A 20,250-nucleotide genomic window follows, 5' to 3' on the forward strand; every position below is an offset into this window, starting at 1 on the left:
GATTTTGGTTCTGTATAAGGAAGAACTTTTAAAAAATTAGATCCATGAATAAAGTAGATTGCCTTAAGAGGGATAGAGTTCTAGATCTTCAAGCAAAAGCTAGATGAGCACTCATCGGGTAAATAGTTGAAAGATTACTTCTTTAGCTATGACTTGGGCTAGTTGGCTTCTGAGATCCTTTCCACCACTGAGATTCTATTATTATTATTCTGTTACCTTTTACTATCTTATGTCACTTTGGCCTTTGTTGTCATTTGTGTTTTGTGTGTTCAAGTCATCTGAACCTATGCTAGTTTTTGTGGAAGAGCTCAGTTTAGCACCTATTAATTTTTAATAGATCTATGTTGACCAGGTCAATAATGGGCACAATATGGAAGCAGTCCAATCTAGCCAGAAGCCAACTTCTGAACACCATTCTGGCAAAGAAAGGAAAGGTATGAAGATTTTGGAACTATAATGTGTTGATACTGCCACAAAAATAGTTTACTGTATTCCAAGGAGAATTTGATTTCACTAAAAAGAACTTTTTCATCACAGCTCTACAAGATATGAGAGTGACTAGATCAGCAGCAAAGCAGATTACTAAATTAGCTTCATCTCTTCCAGTGAGAAGGCCAGTGCCAAAACTTGTTAATGGTGAGTAAAATGCTGATCATAGATTTATCAGATAAACTGAAATATTCTAGTCATTAATGGTTTGTATGGCTAATATTTAAAATTAAAAGGTGTATGTGTGTTTTATTTTTTAATGGTAGAACAAGGAAAAAAGGTTAAAGGAAAGCTTAAAGTGTATTAGCTTATTGCTCATCCCCATTTTATAGTTCTTCAATGACAATCCTTCTAAGATAATGCATTTTTATAATTTGCTCTAATCTCTCTCAAGTAAAAGCATGTTTACTTAGTTATAATATCTTTTGTCAAATGAAATTGAATATTTTTATTTAATCTTTTAGAAAACCAACTAGAAAGAAAAGCACCAACTGAAGAAAGACCTCCTCCAAAGATTGAACTTAAAGCTAACAAAATAAAGGTATGAATTTAATCTATCAAAGAGTCAAATAATATTGCATCATTAATCCCCCAAAACAATACGTGGCATTTAGGTATGTGGCTTCCCCACCCCTGGACATCAAAAACAAAGGCTGGAAACTAGCCATACAGCTTATTCTTCAGGAATGGATTGGACCATTTGGCCAACATGGTTTCTTTAACTCTTAAAATTATGTAGGTCTGAGATCTATGCTGTAACCTTTTACTTAGCTAGGCTCTTTTTATAAACTCATTGTTATTTCCTCACTAAATCCTGGAATTTTGGAACTGGGATGACAGTCAGAGGTCATTGAATTATTTTCCTGCCTCCAACCTCAAGAAGAATGTAAGTTTCTTAAAGGCAAGGAACTTTGTTTTAAGGAATTGTTTTTTGTTGTTGTTGTTGTTGTTTTTGTTTTAAGCAGTTGGGTTTTTTTATTTTTGTTTTTGTGTCCCTAGCATGTACTTGGCACACAGTAGGCAATTAATACACGTTGAATGGTAGAGGGGAGGCATGCCTTTGGAAACCTCAAGTACATAAAGTTAGTGGAAAAAGAAAGCAAAAATTGAGAATATAGTGGCAGTTTGAGTAGATTAAGTGTTAGATTTGAAGACTTTTTCTTAAACATCTTGGCTGTTTTATGAAAGACATTCCATCTCTTGACTCCAGGTAGTCTTTATGACTGTTCTTCAGACCTGGAATGCTTTCTTCTCTGCTCCAATCACTAACCTCCCTAGCCTCTTTTAAGACCCAATTAAAATCCCACCTTCTACAAAAAGCCTTCCTTAAATCCTCTTAAATCTTGTACCTTCCTTTTGTTAATTATTTCCTACTTATCCTATATATAGCTTGTTTTCTATATATAGATTAGATTTTATGCTCTTTGGCAGCAGGGTCTGTATTTTGCCTCTTTTTGTATTCCTATTTTTTAGCTTAGTGTCTAGTACGTACATAGTAGATGTTTAAGTTTATTGAATGATTTTTTAGGTATCTTAAAGCACCATGGTGCATCTCATCTGTGAATTCCCTATAGTAATGAAATTATAAGCCCAGTCCCTATTCTTATTATTATCAATGTTTTTATAATAGAGGAAGATTGGTAAGAGGGCACAAAGGAATATGAAAATAGAAGAAAGCTGCTATAATATACTGTTATAAATAAGAAACTGAATCCATTTTATGTCCTATAACCCGTCCCTTAATTCCAATAGTCCAGGCTTTGACAATTTTGGAATACCAAGGTTTGTGTTTTCTTCCCTTCATGTGTTTAGTGGAACACTTTAAGGGAAAAGGGAGAGAATACTGATCATACTATTAATTGGTTATATAATATAATTTATGAAAAAAGAACTAGAGTACATTATGAAATGCAAAATGGATAATTTTGATTATATTAAATTAAAAAATTCTTGTAAAAAAAACAAACAATGCAATCAAGATTAGAAGGAAAGCAGAAAACTGGGGAAAAAATTTTATATCCAAGATTTCATTTCTAAACTATAGAGAGAATTGACTCAAATAAGACTATAGCCATTCTCCAATTGCTAAATAGCCAAAGGATATAAACAGACAATTTTCAGACAAAGAAATTAAAACCATTTCTACTTGTATGAAAAAAATGTTCTAAATCATTATTGGTCAGAGAAATAAAATTAGACAACTCTGAGGTAATAAAGACAATTATATAACTTACCAAGATTTTCTATAATGCCTTGATTTCTCATTAGGTACAACATTTCCACCATTGGAATTGCTAACCACATGAAATCATTTTATTGGAGCACAATTGCTAGGAAATCAGAAATGAATGTTTGACAGCAGATTAATTTGCTGAGTGTATTATCTGATAAATTTATCTGAGATTCCATTGACATTAATAACTCCCAGCAAAGAAATTCCTTCTACAGATACAGATTACCACCTTAATTATAGAGAGATGCCTGGAGGCACCGAGAGGTTGTGATTTGTCCAGATTTATACAAGGTACTCCAGGGCTCACTCTCTTTCCAAACTTCCTGCTTCCTCTCTATAGCCTTCTACTCTTATCCATTCATTTAACTTGTCATAACTGAGTAACTGTTAATCTATTATTACTATTATTTAAATCTAGGATCTTCCTTCCAAATTTGGTGGGGAAGAAAATTCATCAAAGGACCCACTTACTGAAGGACTGTCTCATAAATCTGGAAAATCGCCAACAGAAGAAATTGCTGAATTTCTTGGAAAAGACTACTTATCAGAGATAAATGTTGCTTCCCAAGTGAGAGGGAAATCTTCCTTTGCACCTGAAAATTTTGTATTTCAACCACTAGATAATCTAGTGAACTACAAAATGAAAATTTTTTCCCCAGTAAAAAACCAAACTTGTGAGACACCTGGTTTTTTATGGAATCCTTTACAAATTAATGAGTAAGAATTTAACTTTAATTATTTTATTATAGTTTACTTTTTGCTAAATTGTGTGATAGAAATTAATGACATTTTGTTTACTCTTTTTGTTGTTTTTGTTGTTATTTTTAAATAAACACTACTTAACTGTTAATTTCTTAAATTCACGGGGTGTTTTTTGTCCTTATCCTTCCAAAGATTCTGGTAAGGGACATTTTCCATTGGATTTTTTGAGGGGGAGCTGAAAGAAGGTATAGTTAGTCTTACTCTTCAATGCAGTCTTTGTTTCCACTGCAAATCTTTTTTTGCCTATTAGTATTGCCAGAAACAATTGCTAGGAAAGCACAATTGTAATAATAATATTTCAGAAATGCTTATTTCTAGATATGCTCTAGAAATGCTCTAGAGTTCTGCCTTTAGAAATAAGAAAACAAGTGTCAAGATACTTTGTAAAGGAATGAAAGAAAAGCAAAGATAACAAGATGGTTACAAAATTATTTTGCAGTGGCCATCAGCAATTTTATCTCTATTATTAAAGATCTTTTATTGGGTAGTAATTTTCTTCTACCTTCAGAGACAAATAGATGGCTTATTGTATAGAGCACTGGGACTAGTCAGGAAGATCTGAGTTCAAAATAGGTCTCTGAATCATTTATCCTGAATCATTAACCTCTGTTTGCCTAATTCATTGGAGAAGAAAATAGCAAATCAGTCTAGTATCTTGGTCAAGAAAGCCCCCACACAGGGTCACAAAGTTTGAACTTGAACAAGTTTCATTTTAATACTCCAATAAGATGCTAATGAATCTTAGAATTTCTTTATTCAGAATAAATATGAAAGGTGCCTATAAATAAGACTTTTTTTTTAAGAAATAAAATTTTTAAACAATATGTAACATTGAAATCAGTATGTGGAGTTATGTTTATTTTTCATGTTACTGAAAGTAATTTTTGTTTGTTTTAGTGATCATTTACAGGAAATGAAAAGAGAAACTCTGAAAGAAAGTACAACTCACTCTAATGCCCCAGTTCCTCAGGATTTGATTGATTTGCAAAGTCCTCCAAGATCGCAAGAAATCATGAATAAAGGTATGATAAGTAAACTGGTTAAATTTTGATCTGTTTGATCTCTTTGGTATTTGATCTAAATAATATGCCAGAAATTATACAACAGATTCGGGAGACAAAATAGACGTGTTCAGCTTTGGAACATGTTGAATTTGAGATGTCTATGAGACATCCAGTTTAAAATGGCCAATAAGCAGTTGATTTATGGGGACTGGAGCATAAGAGAGAAGCTAGAGCTTTAATCTAGGGTCATCAACATTGAAATAAAAATTAAATAAAATATTGAGACAAAAATTAAAATAAAAAAAGAATCTGATAAAGTCATCCAGAGACAGAGCTTTGGGATATATCTTGTACCCCAATATCACATTTTATAACACACACACACACACACACACACACACACACACACACACATATATATGCCTGCTGCTTGTAGGGGAAGAAAATAGCAATGAAAAGTCAAAAGATTTGTGAAAGTTAGTTATCACAGAGGGAAACTGTTTTACAAACTTGAATTTTCATATTTATGATTTTGGGGTTTTGTTTCTTTTTTTTTTTAATTATAGATCTTTCAAATAAAAATGGAGATACTAAAATAGATTCACGTAACCTTCCATTGAGTTCACCTATCCCTTTGTTTGAAATAAATGAACATCAAGCAGCACCACCACAACATGATGTAGCATATTTCAGGTTTGTCACTTTGATTTTTGGCAGCTTAATAAATCTTTTATGAATTATTTATTATGCAGAGGACAAGCATCAGGAGAGAGATGAAGTAGGAATGAGATCTGATCCTTGCCCCAGTGGAGCTTGTAGTCATTTGGGTTATAATGTACATTGATAAATGAAATAGTAAATTTACATTAAAAGTACATTGAAAACAGTGTAAAAGTGCTATGTGAGATGTCAAGGATGGAAAATCTATGAGAAGGGCTCGTGAAAAGCCTTATTTTGGACTTACTATATTTCATTGGGATTTTGAAGGATGGACAGAAATTGAATAAGTGGAAAAAGGGAGAGAAATATGTTCTAGGCATTAGAAATATGAGCAAAAGTATTAATATCTGAAAGAACAGGATAATTTTGGGAAAAGACAGTTCATTTTACCTAGGAAATAAAAATCAAGATGCATAATATTCTGACTGCTCTGACTAGGTTGATCCCTATGAGAAGTCAATAGAGAGAAATCTAGATGAGTCACATCAAAAACTGATGGAGGTTTTTATTTTTACTGTACTCTTCAAGGTTGATGTTATGATGAAGGTGTATCCAATTTTGCAATTGCTTACTGTAACTTCAATTTTAAATTTAAATGCTCCATAATATGTTCTGTGTATAAAATAATTATATTGAAAGAAATGACTATATATTCCTAATGTACATACCCATCCCATTTTGTATATGAATATGGGAATGTTTAATTATATTCAACTACTAGGGAATAGGGAAACAGTTGTAAAATTAACATATTTCTATCATAATTAGACATATTCTTCAATCAGAAACTGAGAGATTAACAGGATTCTGCCATGAATGGGAAAATAAACTAACACTGGATATTCCTGATGATGGTAAGAAGACATCATTTATATAGTATGGTCTTGAATTTATTTTAATGGGGTTTTTTGTTGTTGATGGTTTTTAAATTAAAAAACATATTTTTATTGTATTTTTAAATATTGATTTTCTTGTATTTCTCTGCTAGAGTGAAATATGACTAATAGAACATAAATAATTTGTCCCATTTGATCAAAATTATTCTGTGGCTTAAACCTTTTGCCAGTTTTATTTGTTGCCTCAGTAATCTGATTTCAAGCTTTACACTCAGCTAAAATTGTTCACAACTTAACTGCCAAAATACTTTTATTAAAGCACACATCTGATTATGTCACCCATACTCCATTCTCACAGTAAAGTCCAAGTGACTTCCTATTGCCTCTTGTTTATCAGACAGTTTATTTTCCAGCAAGAACACTGGGTCTAGTCAGGGAGACCTGAGTTCATATCTGGCCTTAGACATTTCCAAGTTAAGAAAGTCACTTCATCTCTCATCTATTTTACTTTCCTCAGCAATAAGAAGGATACAGTTAATGACAGCTACTTCCTAAGGCTGTTGTGAGGATCAAATAAGATAGTAAATACAGAATATTTTAGCATAGTGTTTGGTACATAGAATAGGCACTTAAATGTTTGTTCCTTTACTTTTCTACCACCCCTTGCCAAATTAGCCTCTTAAAAAAAGAAATAGTTAGATTAAACTAATTGGCAGATCCTCATATATTTTCTTCCACGGGAAATAAGATTGTTCTCAATGAATGCCCGATTGTTTTTTTTTTTTTTTTTTTTTAAATCAATTAGCCTCTTGGTTGTGTGACCCTGGCCAAGCCATTTAATCTCTCAATAATTTCCCTTCCCTCCCCAGGGCAGCTTTTTAAGAGTATAAATTTTTTGGGGAGGGGGGAAAAGAAGATGAGGCAATCAGAATTAAGTGACTTGCCCAGGGATGCAACTAGTAAGTGTCTGAGGCTGAATTTGAACTGAGGTCCTTCTAACCCCAGGGTCTGTGTACTATTCGTTGTGCCCACCTAGCTGCCCTTCTAACGCTATAAGTTACAGAATATTTGCTTGTCTATATTGGTATTGGTAGAATAAATAAATTTCCTATACCAGTGACATTGCAGGTCTGGACCTCCTCTTCCCACCTCACCTAATTCCTCCATACATAACCCCTGTCCCCAATGAAGAAAATTGGGGTTTGGAATCTTTACTGCACAGTTAAGTGGCAGCTTTCAGGCTATGTTTTCATGCTTGATGAATGAACTTTTTTTTAAACCTCTTTTTCAAATAGCCAAAGATCTCATTCGCACAACAATAGGTCAAACAAGGCTCCTTATAAGTGAAAGATTCAAACAGTTTGAAGGATTGGTGAATGATTGTGAGCATAATTGTGGTCAAAAGAAGATTACTTGCATGGATCTGGATGGATTTTGGGATATGGTTAATTTTCAAGTGAGTAGTGTCTATTGGAAATTTAACTCAAAAATATAGTTTGTTCCATTAACATAAGTAATAATGTTTAATATGTGGAAAGGGAGTCTGGATTTTTCCAAGAACAGTAATAATCCATAGTCACAGTATGTTTAAAATTGAATTTCAAATTGAGTACTATTGGGTACTGCTTTCAACTTTTTCTAGATACTACTTTCTTTCCAAGAATATTTATTAAGAATTCAAAGTCTGAAGGGTTTTACCTACCATTTTAGGATAAAGAAATGATCAAAGGAACTTTGTTTAGAAGCATAATCCTTTATGTGTGTTTTGGAAGTGCAAGCATAACTGCACACTGATACAATATCACTATCCTAAATCCCATTTTAAAAAAAAATAAATAAATTTGTTACTTAAGAATAATTTGTAGATATTATTTCCTCGTTTCTTCTTTAACTTGAGAATACCAGTCAGTCCCTAATAACATTTGTTACCTGTGTTTATCTTGTACTGCCTTTAGTGTATTTATTTCTATGTCATTACTGTGATTTGAAAGTAGATGGGTGATAGATATTTCCTGAATGATACAGTCGGGGGGAGATACCTAGGTAGTTAGATGACTAATCCAAGTTCCTATAGAATTGGAAATAATTAAAACTGGGGCCTAAGTTTCCAGTTCTTCAACATATCATTCCAGAACATCACTACTGATTTTAATTGTCCATTATAAGTATATTGGATTGTTAGGGGCAGCTAGGTAGCACAGTAGATAGAGCACCAACCCTGAAGTCAGGAGGACCTGAGTTCAAATCTGTTCTCAGACACTTGATACTTCCTAGCTGTGTGATCCTGGGTAAATCACTTAACCCCAATTGCCTCAGGGGAAAAAAAAAAAGATTGTGAATTGGATTGTGAATTTCTATTCATAAGGATCCTAATGTTATTGGAGTTGTTTAATCAATCACTTGTCATAGATTTATAAATAATTGAATTTTGTCTGTCAATAGGTAGAAGATGTGAACAAAAAGTTCGAAAAACTGAGTAAGCTCCAGGAATCAGAATGGCAGGAAAAAAATACCATAAATCAAAAAGTTATTCGGGTAAGCTAGTGACCTCAAAATCTGGTCTCAACTCTTCTACAGCATTTTACTTAAATATTTTTATTATTCAGCTTTAAAAATAGTAGACAATTTTATTTTTCATCACTAAATAGAATTATTCAACAAACCTTTATCACACACTTAATATGTATATAAGACACTATGCAGAGTCTCCAACAAAATAAGATTCCTACCCTTAGGAACTTAGTAGGAGAAAGAAGATATACAAATACCATCCATGCATGTTTCTTGTCACGGCCAAATCCTTTACATTATTTAGATACCATTCCTTCCCAACTTCTCCAGCTAATTGCCTACACTATCTTCTCAACTATATGCCCTTAGGAACATCATCCTTTCACATAGTTCTAATGATTATCTCTCCAGATGACTCCTAGATCCATATATTTAACCATAGTCTCTTTCTCCTTACACCAACTGCCTAGATTGGACATTTAAGATGTCTTAATAGGCATCCCCAAACCCACAACTCATTATATTTCCTCCCTGACCCAATCCACTTCTGAATTTCTCTATAATGTCAAGAGCACCATCATCCTTCCAATTTCTCAGGTTTGTAATCTTGATGTTATCCTCGGTTCTTCATCCTCCCAGACTCCACAAATCTAATTAGTTCCCAAATCTTGTTCCTGCATCCATAAAATTTCTCATTTAAGTCTTGTTTTCTTTGGTAACAACCACCACCCTATTGATTGCCACTCTTTTTTCAAAACAAAAGGATTTGAAGGCATTTGGAGCTTAAAAATCAGATCTAGAGAAATGAATTTGGTTTTCTACATCTGTGTATCAAAAGTTCATTATTAATGCTAATTCACATTTCTAATATGAGTTTCTTCTCGTATTATGTTTATCTAAAGCCATTTGAGATTTCTTAAGGCTTTTACCACAATAATAAAGGAAAAACAGACTAGAAGAGTTGTCTATGAATATTCCATCCAAACTTTTTTCCTTTATTTAGGACCTTTTAAGGAAAGACAAACTTATAAGGGAATATGCAAAGGGGTCTTTAAGAGAATTTGAGTGTCCTCAGAATTTCTTTATAGCATTTAGGAGAAGAACTCTGGTGTGAAGTGAAAGATGAAGTGTCTGAGGAAAGAAAATGGGAGGGATGAAGACTTTTGTTTTTGTTGCTAATGAGTGGGAAATTGGCAGCAGTCTTGAAGGGGAGGTGGGGTAAAAGTTCTTAAGTATTTGCTGGTATACTATCACTTGTGAGTAAAGTATGTTAGAGAGGTCCTACTTTTTGATTATTCTTCACAGACACTATACTCATCTGGTTTTCTTTTATTTCTCTAACTGTTCCTTCTTTATTTCCTTGAGTAGTCTTGGGTGTGTGTGTGTGTGTGTGTGTGTGTGTGTGTGTGTTATGACTATCTTTCAGTATAATTGATTTTATTTGTAATCCTATGTACTTTATTTTTTACACTTAATGACATTCTGAGATGGAATCATGGGTTTCAAAAGGGGTCCAAAACCCAAAAAATGGTTAAGAACTTTTGTTCTGAGTTCTTTCTGAGTGATCTTTCATTTTGTCTTCAACTGCACTTTCTATAGGAATAGATGCCAAAACTATTACTAACCTTGATTCTATATCTTCAATTGCCAGTAATACCTCTCAAGTTACATGTCCTTTCAAATTCACCATGTCCAGAACTGGGCTTATCTTTTCCTCTAACCCTATTTCACTTTTTGGCTTTATTATTTTCATCATATTCATCACCTTAGATTTCCATGTTCAGAGCGTTCCTATTATGTTGGCTCTTCCTCTTGCATCATTTTGAAGCTAGTTAACAGTTCTATTAATTTCGTATCTGTAATTTTTTTATTACTGTCCTTTTTCTACTCCCCTCCCTCTCCTCTAATATAGGCTTTAGAATTCTTTACTCTATTCTCTTTTCCCATGATGCTTTTTAGAATGGAAAGCTTACTGAAATCACTTCCCAGTTTTGTGGCCAAAAACTACACATTAAGTAAGATCTTAATATGTATAGAGGCAGAAAATAAGGAACTTGGACAATGGAGAAAGGAGGCGATATTCTTTCATAAAGCAGTGGGCAAAAAAAAACTATTCATTTATTTCATTGTAGGCTAGTATGTTTAGATTGACCTTATGTTATTTCCAGGCTAATCTTTCTTCTGTGTATATTTATGGTAATAACACTCCTAACTCCTCAAGGTACTATGTGATTTACTAATGCTTTGCCTCAATCTCCAAACCTTCTTTCCTCTGGTGACTTCATTCCTATCTGCCTTTATCTCTTGCTGTTCCCCTCAGTATACTGTATTCTAGAGCCAGACTTGACTTTTGTCTCTGACTCCCTTAATTCCACTTCCCCAGTTTGTCTACAAAATATTGCCCCTCTAGAGGTTCTCAGAACAAACTTCAGAGATCATCTAGTTGAATCTAAACTACGATAGCTTTCTTTTCTAAAACATCTCCAACAAGTAGTCTTCCAGCCCAGATTTGAAGAGCAAAGGAAAATCCTTTAATAAAGACTAACTCTAATAAAGACTAATTCCATCGCCACTTTCTCAGTGACATAGTTGTGATCTCCCCTGTCCACCCCCTTTGTTGATGAAATTTATCTTGTACCATTTTAATAAACTATTGTTCTATCATATTATAATTATCTGTGGGTTTTATTTCTTTTTTAACATTCCCCCTGTCAAAAGTTCTGTACAAATAAGAACCCCCTCCTATCCCCTCACCTTTGTTGATCTAGCTGGAATTTAGCACAGTAATCTGCATACAATATATCTTAAGTAAAATATTTGCTGCATTTCTAACTGTATGATAAAGTGAACATCTTCCATACATATTGCAACTTTTTCTCTTTTTAGAAGAAAGCTCTCCCAGTTGAAAAGTGCAAATCAAAACAGGATGAAGCTGCAAGAACTGCAGCTCGAAATCGTCTGGCTGCTCTAAAAGCTTCAATGAGAGAAAAACTTAAGCAGGAAGAACCTACATTTGAGATAGTAGCTCCCATGGTGTCAAAAGCAAAGGAAATTGACAAGATAGTTTTTGATGCTGGATTTTTCAGAATTGAAAGCCCAGTTAAATCATTCTCAGGTTAGTTCTGTTGCTGAACCATTCATCAAGTAGAACCTTGTATGTGTGTAGGATTTAAAAGGGGGAGCTAAGCCAATGGAAACAGAAAATTTTCTTTAAGCAATGAATAGAGCAAATGCTTAGTCATCTTTTTCTTTGGGCAGGTAAGTGGATTTGTGGATAGATTGACTTAAATGTATAAAAAGTATATATTTTTTAAAAGTTCTACTGCACCTTTCCATTTCATTTTATCTTCACAATAGTGACTATCTTCAATGGACAAATGAAGGAACTAGCTCCCAGTAAATAAATATCTGTGACTGTGAGCAAATAAGTTCTCTCTGAGCATCCATTTCCTCATTTGTAAAAACAAGAGGATTGAAAGAGATGACCATTATGGACCCTTCCAGCTCTAAATCTGTGGTTCTGCCTACCATTGTTGTTGGAAAAAGTGCACTTTAGAAAGGCAGTATGATGTGTCAAAATGTAATGGATTTGGAATCAATCAGGACTTGAGGTCTAACCCTAGAACTACTATGTACTAGTGATATTCCTTTGGTCATGTCACTTAAGTCCTTAGTCCCTCAATTCCTTTATTTCTCAAATGAGAATATTAGATAATCTTGAATGATCCTTTACTCTAAATTCTGTGACCCCGTGAAGACAAACCTTAGAAATCTATGTTGATGTGAGTTGTTTAGTTAGTGTAGAGATAGCACAGCATAAAGGATAGAGGGCAAACTACATCGTAAAAAAGACCTACTTATGACCCATAGCATGTGTGTGACCATGGAAAGTCATTGAACTTCTCAGTGCTTCAGGAATTCCTCTAGATTATAGAGAAGGTGCTGATCTTCAGTGTTAGAATGTATTTCTACACTTGGAATTCCTTACCATAATGAGATCACAGATCCAAAATAAAAAACAAAACCCCCCATACTTATAGATGAATACTTTTAGAAAGATATTTACCTGCTTTTTCTTCATATATCTATATTCCAAAAAAAAAAAAATTGAAAATAAAACCTGGGGGCAGCTAGGTGGCACAGTGCATAGAGCACAAGCCCTGAAGTCAGGAGGATCTGAGTTCAAATCTGGTCTCAAACACTTAACACTTCCTGGCTGTGTAACCCTGGGCAAGTCATTTAATCCCAATTGCCTCAGCAAAAAACAAAAACAAAAAACCCCTGAATTTAAATTTAATTTTTTAAAAAATGCTAGCTCTTATTCCAGTCACTTTGTGTTTAATGGACATTCTAAAATGGAACTAACATTTATTTCAGTTCATGTTGAACTGATTGATGAAACTAAACATTTATTGAGGACTTAGTTGTATGCTTGTCCATAAAACCCAGTCTCTACCTCAAAGAAGATACTTTCTAATAGGAATAGATAATATAGAGTAGTGATGACTTTACTCATATCTTTTTGATCATCAAAATTCCATAGAACATAGCTTTATGAAATGCTGACATAGAAAAGAAGCATAGATTGGCCTTGGGACAAGGTAACAAAGGGGGATACTAAATAAATGTTTTAATAGAAATAGCAGATGAAATCATTGAATAAGAGCAAGCCAGTGAGTATTGTGACTGTTCCCTCTCAGTGGGAACATGTCTTTTATGAAAGCAGTGCAGCAAAATAAATAGGCATTAATGCAGCCTAACACTGAAATGAATTGTGGACATATTATCAGCAACTTGGGGCAGCTTTTCAGAAATGTTCCACTCTAATAAAGAAGATAACTCCTATTATAGTTTCTCTAGGATTGATAACCAAACTTCATTTCAAGTCCACTAGCCATATCAGCTGAGCTTATCTTGGGATCCTAGCATGTGATCACTGATAATTTCCTACAGCAAACTCTTTGGGGTTTTTTTTTTTTTTGCCTATTTTATGATTCTTAGAGATCTTGAGTAACCTTACAGATAATAAAACATAATAATCTTGCCTCATTTGACCCAGAGAGAACTGAAGTCCAGAGACATGCAATGGCTTGCCTGAGGTCACACAGCTAGTAAGTGGCAAAGCTGGTTCTGAATCCCAGGTCTTTTGCCTCTCAAGTTAAGTGCTTTTTTCATCATGCTGAGCTTATGGTAATATCTGGAAGACAGGTTGATTCCTAATTTTCATGCCAAGAGAATTCCAGATTTTATGTTGCTAAAAGTAATTCAATACTTAGCTCAAGTGCCATCCTCTCTAAAAGTCTTTCCAGGTTTTCACCCCTCCCTCTCCTAGTTGTTAATGAGAGATTCTACCCCCACTGAAATTACCTCTGTATATATTTCCTATTTACTTATCATTTTGTTTTGTCATATGAGGAAGGGAGACTGTTTCCTCCCTGTAAAACAAATTCCTCCAAGGTAGAGACTGCTCTCATCTTTGACTTTTAATACCTAGCACATTCAATAGTGTTTATGTGCATCCTAACATCTTAGTTTTGAGTTTTATAAATTTTTAAAAGAATTTAAAATATGATAAATCTTACTTTCCTGGGTATTTCCCAAGTTGTTCCAACTTAGATCTTAGCTATTCTTGTTATCATTGTATCAGAAAATACTGTTGGGGATTTTTAGTTTTTATAAAATCTAAAGCAGTATTTTTTTTTCCCTACTTTAGCCATCAATGCATCCAAAGAGACTGTATGTAGCAAATCAGATGATCCAATTGAACACAAAACACCTGGGAATAAGAAATTAAATCTTCTTGAAGAAAACTAGAATTGTATGTTTTCCCCTCCACTATATCACTAATGTTAAAAAAAAAAAAAAAAAAAAAAAAAAAGCCAAATAAACCCTGATTAAAAACTGTAAACACCATTCATGAATATTTTGTAAGCCTCTGTTATCAGAGGATAACAAATTGACCTTTGTGTTAGGTTGACACTGAGCAACCTGGAAACATTGTTTAAGTATATTTCCAGAGAGATTTCATTGATCATTGATGTTGTTTATCTTTATTATTTGTATTATTGTTGTGTTACTCTTTTTTATATTAGAATGATTGTATATGGTGAGATAGTTACAAAATAGAGTATTAAAGGGTGAAACTACTACTCATGCTTTGAATCTTTGTGCATATGTGTGTGTATATATATGTTAAATTCAATATTAAATAATTCGACAAATAATAAGTAATTGGAATAAATACAGCAATACTAATAGCTTGTATTTATATAACATTGTAAGACTTGCTAAGTGCTTCAGAGTATTCTCATTTGGACCCTATGAGATTGGTACTGTTATTGTCGCCATTTAGTAAAGAAATCAAGTTTCTCAAAGATCAGTGACTTGCCTCAGGTAACAAAGCTAGTAAATATGTGAGGCAACATCTGAATTCAGGTGTTCCTTCTTCCTTGCCTAACACTTTCCATTTGATTACCTGCTTCTAAATAAATACTTATATATAAATTTGTGGGGGGAAAAAATTTTTTTATTACAGTGCTTTTATGCATCACAAAATTACATTTCATATAAATGACAAGAAAGTGGTTCAGACTTTTTTTAATGTTAGCATATAACTACAAAAGGCAACGACCATTTTCTTTTTAAAGAACTCATTCCCCAAATCAGATAGCATTGTTAGAATAATTGGTTTAGAAATTTAATCTCAGCAAATTCCTTCAGTTAATAATGTTTCTACCATTTTTATTCTTAAAAAAAATTTTTTTTTCAAATCATCTTATTGGAAATTTAATATTTCAAAATGATTATATGCAGAACCAACTTTCTGAGATGATAGTGCATTGTAATTTCATCTGATATATGAAGAATTAAATCTTCAAATTTATCATCCTCACTTTTCACTGCTCTATTCACTATGAAATATTTGCAATTGTAAGTGAGTAAATAAAAAACTCCCAAGAAACCCACGATACAAATTAAATATCTTCTCTTCGTGAGTTTGTGGTTTTAACCTCAGCTGAACATTATGAGACATAACTTTATTACATATTCTCAGAGTGAATAGAATTAGTTTGATTTTTTTCCCCCAGAGAAACTAATTAATTTTCAAGTAATCATGAATATAATGGCTTTTAGAAAGTAGGCATAGTAAGTGCTGCTTAAATGTAAATACCCTCCAATACAAGATTCACAGATATATTTATTCCATATACAGGGTATTCCAAAAGTCTTAGTGTACTCTTAAGCTTTAATATCCTGTGTTTCATACTAATGCAAACTCATTTTGTATATATGATTAAGTAAATCTAAAAGTATCTTATGCTCTGTGATGGAATCCTCTATACCACTTTGGATGGAAATGTCATCCGTATCCAGAGAGAGAAATATGGAGACGGAATATGGATCAAAACATAGTATTTTCTTTTTACCTTTTCTTGTTGTTGTTGTTTTTTTTTTTTTTTTTCTTATAGTCTTTTTCCCCTTTTGGTCTGATTTTTTTTTTTTTTCCACAATAGGACAAATATAGAACTATGTTTAAAAGAATTGCACATATTTTACCTATATCAGGGAGGAAAATTTGGAATCCAAAATCTTATAATAATGAAGGTTGAAAACTATCTTTACATGTATTTAGAAAAACAAAATACTGAAATAAATTCATCTCTTTAAAAAGTCATCTATGCCATAATTGATTTGAATCTACACCATAATTGAGCTGGATTAATTAGGGCATGAGTAGCAAATAAGCAAGATTTCATAAGTGCTATTTAGATTCAGAGTATATAAGATGCTATTATAATTGTTTATGAAAAAAAAAATCCATTTTGATTCCATAGAACAAAACTCCCATTTATCAGAATTATTTGCTATTAATATAAAACAGAAATATCTCTGTTTGGTGACCAGTAATTAATATCAAGTCAAATAAACAAGGAAATCTACACTTGCCGTTGTGATATGATTCAACCCAGATCAAGAAAGGGATTCCCCCTAGATAATGGTATCCTCCAGATAGATACTCCTATCTGTAAATAGCATTGTGCTAATTACATCAATCTCCAAAACTTTGCAGAGGCTCCTGAAAAAGGTCTGTAACTGCTGTAACCGCTCAAAATAACTTAGCCTGTTCATCTACACAGTAAAGACTAAGTGGGAAAAGAAAACATTTTTTCCCCCAGATTTCAACTTGCATGTGAATGGATATAGTCCATATAGACTTTGTCCAATATTCTCTCTGGAACAGATCATATGCGTGAATAATGAACTGAGCCCAGAGTTGAAAAGGAGAAGGGCCTGACTGCTTTCAGGAAAGCACAAAATTCATTTACTGACAGTCCTCTTCCCTGCAAGCTTCTAGTGAAACCCAAGACCCAGATTTTCAATATTAGTTTACTGGTGTTGCTAGTACTGCCTCCAAAGGGATGGCAATGGCAAGGAGAGGCACATAGTAGTTATAAATAGGGTGCAACATATAACTAAGGACCTCTGAAGAACAACAGTAAAGGATGTCATGGTGGAGTTGTTAATAGGAAGAGAAGGTGGGCTTATCACATGACAAGAGCAAGGGACAACATGGATAGCCAGAGTGCTCCAATACTACTCACATCAAATACAAAAAGTCAGGAAAGCCTCCAGGATAGAGTGAGCTCCAACCATAGTGGAAATTAGTGAGAATATGGACAAGGAGAGGAATAAGTAAGAATGGATTATAATATGTATCTTTGGCAGGAACTCTTCAACCTATCATATCACAGATCTAATCGAGTATTTGGAAATAGTGAAAATGTGTAATACAATATTTGAATGCACCTATTGAAATGTTTTTGAATGCTTATTCCATTAAAATTTTTCATTTAATGTTTGTAGTAACCGTTTTTGTAGTGGCAAGGAACTGGAAATTGAGTGGATACCCATCAATTGGGGTATTACTGAATAAGTTAAGGTATATGAATGTAATGGAATATTATTGTTCTGTGAGAAATGATGAGCAAGCTGATTTCAGAAAAGCCTGGAGAGACTTACATGAACTAATCCTGAGTGAAGTGAGCAGATCCAAGAGACAAGATTAGTTGATGATCAATTGTGATGGAGTTGGCTCTTCTCAACAATGTGGTGATTCAAGGCAATTCCAACAGACTGGTAGTGGAAAGTGCGTCCAGAAAGAGAACTATGAAGACTGAAGGTGGATCAAAGCATAGTATTTTCACTTTTGTTGTTTGTTTGCTTGGTTTTTTTCTTTTTCGTGTTTTTCCTATTTTGAACTGATTTTTCTTGCGCAGCATGATGAATATGGAGATATGTTTAGAAGAATTGCATATGTTTAACCTATAAAGACTGCTTGCTATCTTGGGTTGGGGAGAGAGAAAAACTTGTAACACAAGGTTTTGCAAAGGTAAATGTTGAAAACTATTTTTGCATGTATTTGGCAAAATAAAATACTTTGGAAAAAAAAAAGAAAAGATTTTTATTTAAAAATAGTTGCTATGGGGCAGCTAGGTGGCATAGTGGATAGAGCACCAGCCCTGAAGTCAGGAGGACCCGAGTTCAAATTTGGCCTCGGACACTTAACACTTCCTAGCTGTGTGACCCTGGGCAAGTCACTTAACCCCAGTTGCCTCAGCAAAAAATAAAATAAAAATAATTGCTACATTTAATAAATAATAGATGTAATATGTCTAAAATCTTAGTATAACTTAAAAATTGGGTGGTACTATAATAACCTCATTTTTTTCTTCCAGGCCTAAAATTAATAATTCCAATTTAAAAGAAGACAGTTGTGAGTAATTCCTCAATTACCTTGAATTTAGACTGAATATTGCTCCAAAAAATGACCAACTTGTAATATTAAAATTAGGATTAAGTCTACCCCACATGCCATTATACATGTCAGATTAGATTTATTTCACCAAAATAGATACAATAATTAAAGTAATTTATTCATTTTGGTGTACCACAAGTAACAAAATTTCACACACTGACAGATTTTTCTCTATAGCATGTTGAAATTGACCTGGATCCTTAATGACTGGCCTCATAGCCCTTGCATTGACATGGCTTCTTGATGGTCTGCATACAAAAAGCCGTCATTAAACAAATTCTTCCACTTCCAGTGAATGTCAACAAAAAGGTGGAGACGATATATCTCACTGAAGCAAAACTCTTTATCTTCCTTATTTAAACAAAGCTTTAATAAAAATTGAAAAGCTGAAAGATACAAATGCAAGAAATATATACAGATAGAAAATGTATACAATCATAAATTCAAAACATGATGTTAATTGACTGAAGTGAAAATCCAAACAATGCTTTGTAGTCCCCTAGATTTCCCTAGAGAACAGTGAGTAATGCTTATCGGCTTGTCTCAGAAGAGACAATGTTGATTAAAATTAGATTTATCTGGCTCAGCCTATTAAACCCTGAAAGAAATATTTTTCAGATATAGGAAATACATCTTTAATAATTCTGTTTTCTTGCTATTTCAGAAATTAGTCCTTACATGTCCTTACATGGCATCTCTAGGAAAAAGCCTTTGAATTCTAGGAGGAAACATTTATGATAACACTCAAGTCTTAGACTGTTTTAATAGTTCTTGGACTTTATTCTTGTTATTTAATGGTTTCTATTTGTTCCACTTAATTATCAAGGAATTTGTTGCTTAGGAATGAACCAGGATATTAATTTTGTACCAGGATATTAATTACCTTTACAATTTTTTCTTTCATATCTCTCATTTATTTTTCAAATTTTTTTTCCCTCTCATTTCATTGATTAAAAAATCTGGAATTGGATTCCAGTTTGAAATTTCTGCCCTGGTTATTTTTTTTTCAGGATTCAGACTGGAACTGAAGCCTCATTTTGTTCCTGTGGTCCAAGACAGCACTGTTGCTTACTTCTCTCTCTGTAGGTATACAGCCTAGGACCTTTATCCTATATTAGTACCATAATGGCGCTACTGGCTCAAAGGGTATGCAGAATTTTATAGTCCTTTGAACATAGTTCCAAATTGCTCTCTAATATGGTTGGATCACTTCACAACTCCACCAATAATGGGTTAGTGTCCCTCGCTGGAACTTTCTATTGGATTTCCCCATCAGGATTTGCGCTTGGATGTTTTCTAGATCTGTTCTTTATACTTTCTGCTACTTGTGTTCTTTAAACGATCTCTTAAAGACCCTCTGCTGTTCTTGAGTGTTAAGGCCAAATTGCAACTAATTAATCCCCCAACCAACAAAGAACAATTTTTTGAGGATCAGAACTTTTATAGCTGGAATGGATTAGATTTGATCCAAATTGAAAAGGAATCTCTAAAAAATATCTAACAAATGATCATCCAAACTCTGAAAGAATGATCTTGGAAGGCTTACTTTAAAAAAGACAGTAAACTCTATTTCGGGGCAGCTCTTTTCAGGAAGTTTTTCCGAACATCAATCTAAATTTGCTTTTTTGCAGCACATACATTCACATACACAAATTGGTTTTGCCCTCTGAGGCCAAACACAACATATTTAATCCTCTTTAAAATGTTAACCTGTCAGGTATTTAAACTTCCTCTTCTCATCATCCCTCTAGAATCCGAGGCTAAACATGCCCATTTTCTTTCAGCTGCTCACATGGCACAGATTCAATATTCTTTACTATCCAAGATGTTCTCTGCATGCTTTCCAGCTGTTCAGCATCCTTTTGTTTTGTTTTGTCT

At 33.5% G+C, this 20,250-nt stretch overlaps 1 protein-coding gene across 3 annotated transcripts in view; it reads left to right on the plus strand.

The window, feature by feature from the left end:
• DLGAP5 (DLG associated protein 5) overlaps nucleotides 1-14,433 on the plus strand; it is a 35,679-nt gene extending 21,246 nt beyond the window's left edge. For 2 of the 3 annotated variants that reach the window (XM_031953096.1, XM_012549826.3), the window contains exons 5-15: nucleotides 338-434; nucleotides 538-636; nucleotides 954-1,030; nucleotides 3,141-3,439; nucleotides 4,382-4,506; nucleotides 5,055-5,181; nucleotides 5,977-6,062; nucleotides 7,340-7,500; nucleotides 8,487-8,579; nucleotides 11,442-11,670; nucleotides 14,269-14,433. In XM_031953096.1, the coding sequence (XP_031808956.1) occupies nucleotides 338-434; nucleotides 538-636; nucleotides 954-1,030; nucleotides 3,141-3,439; nucleotides 4,382-4,506; nucleotides 5,055-5,181; nucleotides 5,977-6,062; nucleotides 7,340-7,500; nucleotides 8,487-8,579; nucleotides 11,442-11,670; nucleotides 14,269-14,369 (1,494 nt within the window). In that variant the 3' untranslated portion in view covers nucleotides 14,370-14,433. The remainder of the gene's footprint in view (nucleotides 1-337; nucleotides 435-537; nucleotides 637-953; nucleotides 1,031-3,140; nucleotides 3,440-4,381; nucleotides 4,507-5,054; nucleotides 5,182-5,976; nucleotides 6,063-7,339; nucleotides 7,501-8,486; nucleotides 8,580-11,441; nucleotides 11,671-14,268) is intronic. The other variant, XM_023503821.2, reaches the window with a different exon arrangement.
• The last annotated feature ends 5,817 nt before the right edge of the window (nucleotides 14,434-20,250 follow it).

This window comes from Sarcophilus harrisii, chromosome 2 (assembly GCF_902635505.1).
Source record: "Sarcophilus harrisii chromosome 2, mSarHar1.11, whole genome shotgun sequence".
NCBI classification, from domain to species: Eukaryota; Metazoa; Chordata; class Mammalia; order Dasyuromorphia; family Dasyuridae; genus Sarcophilus; species Sarcophilus harrisii.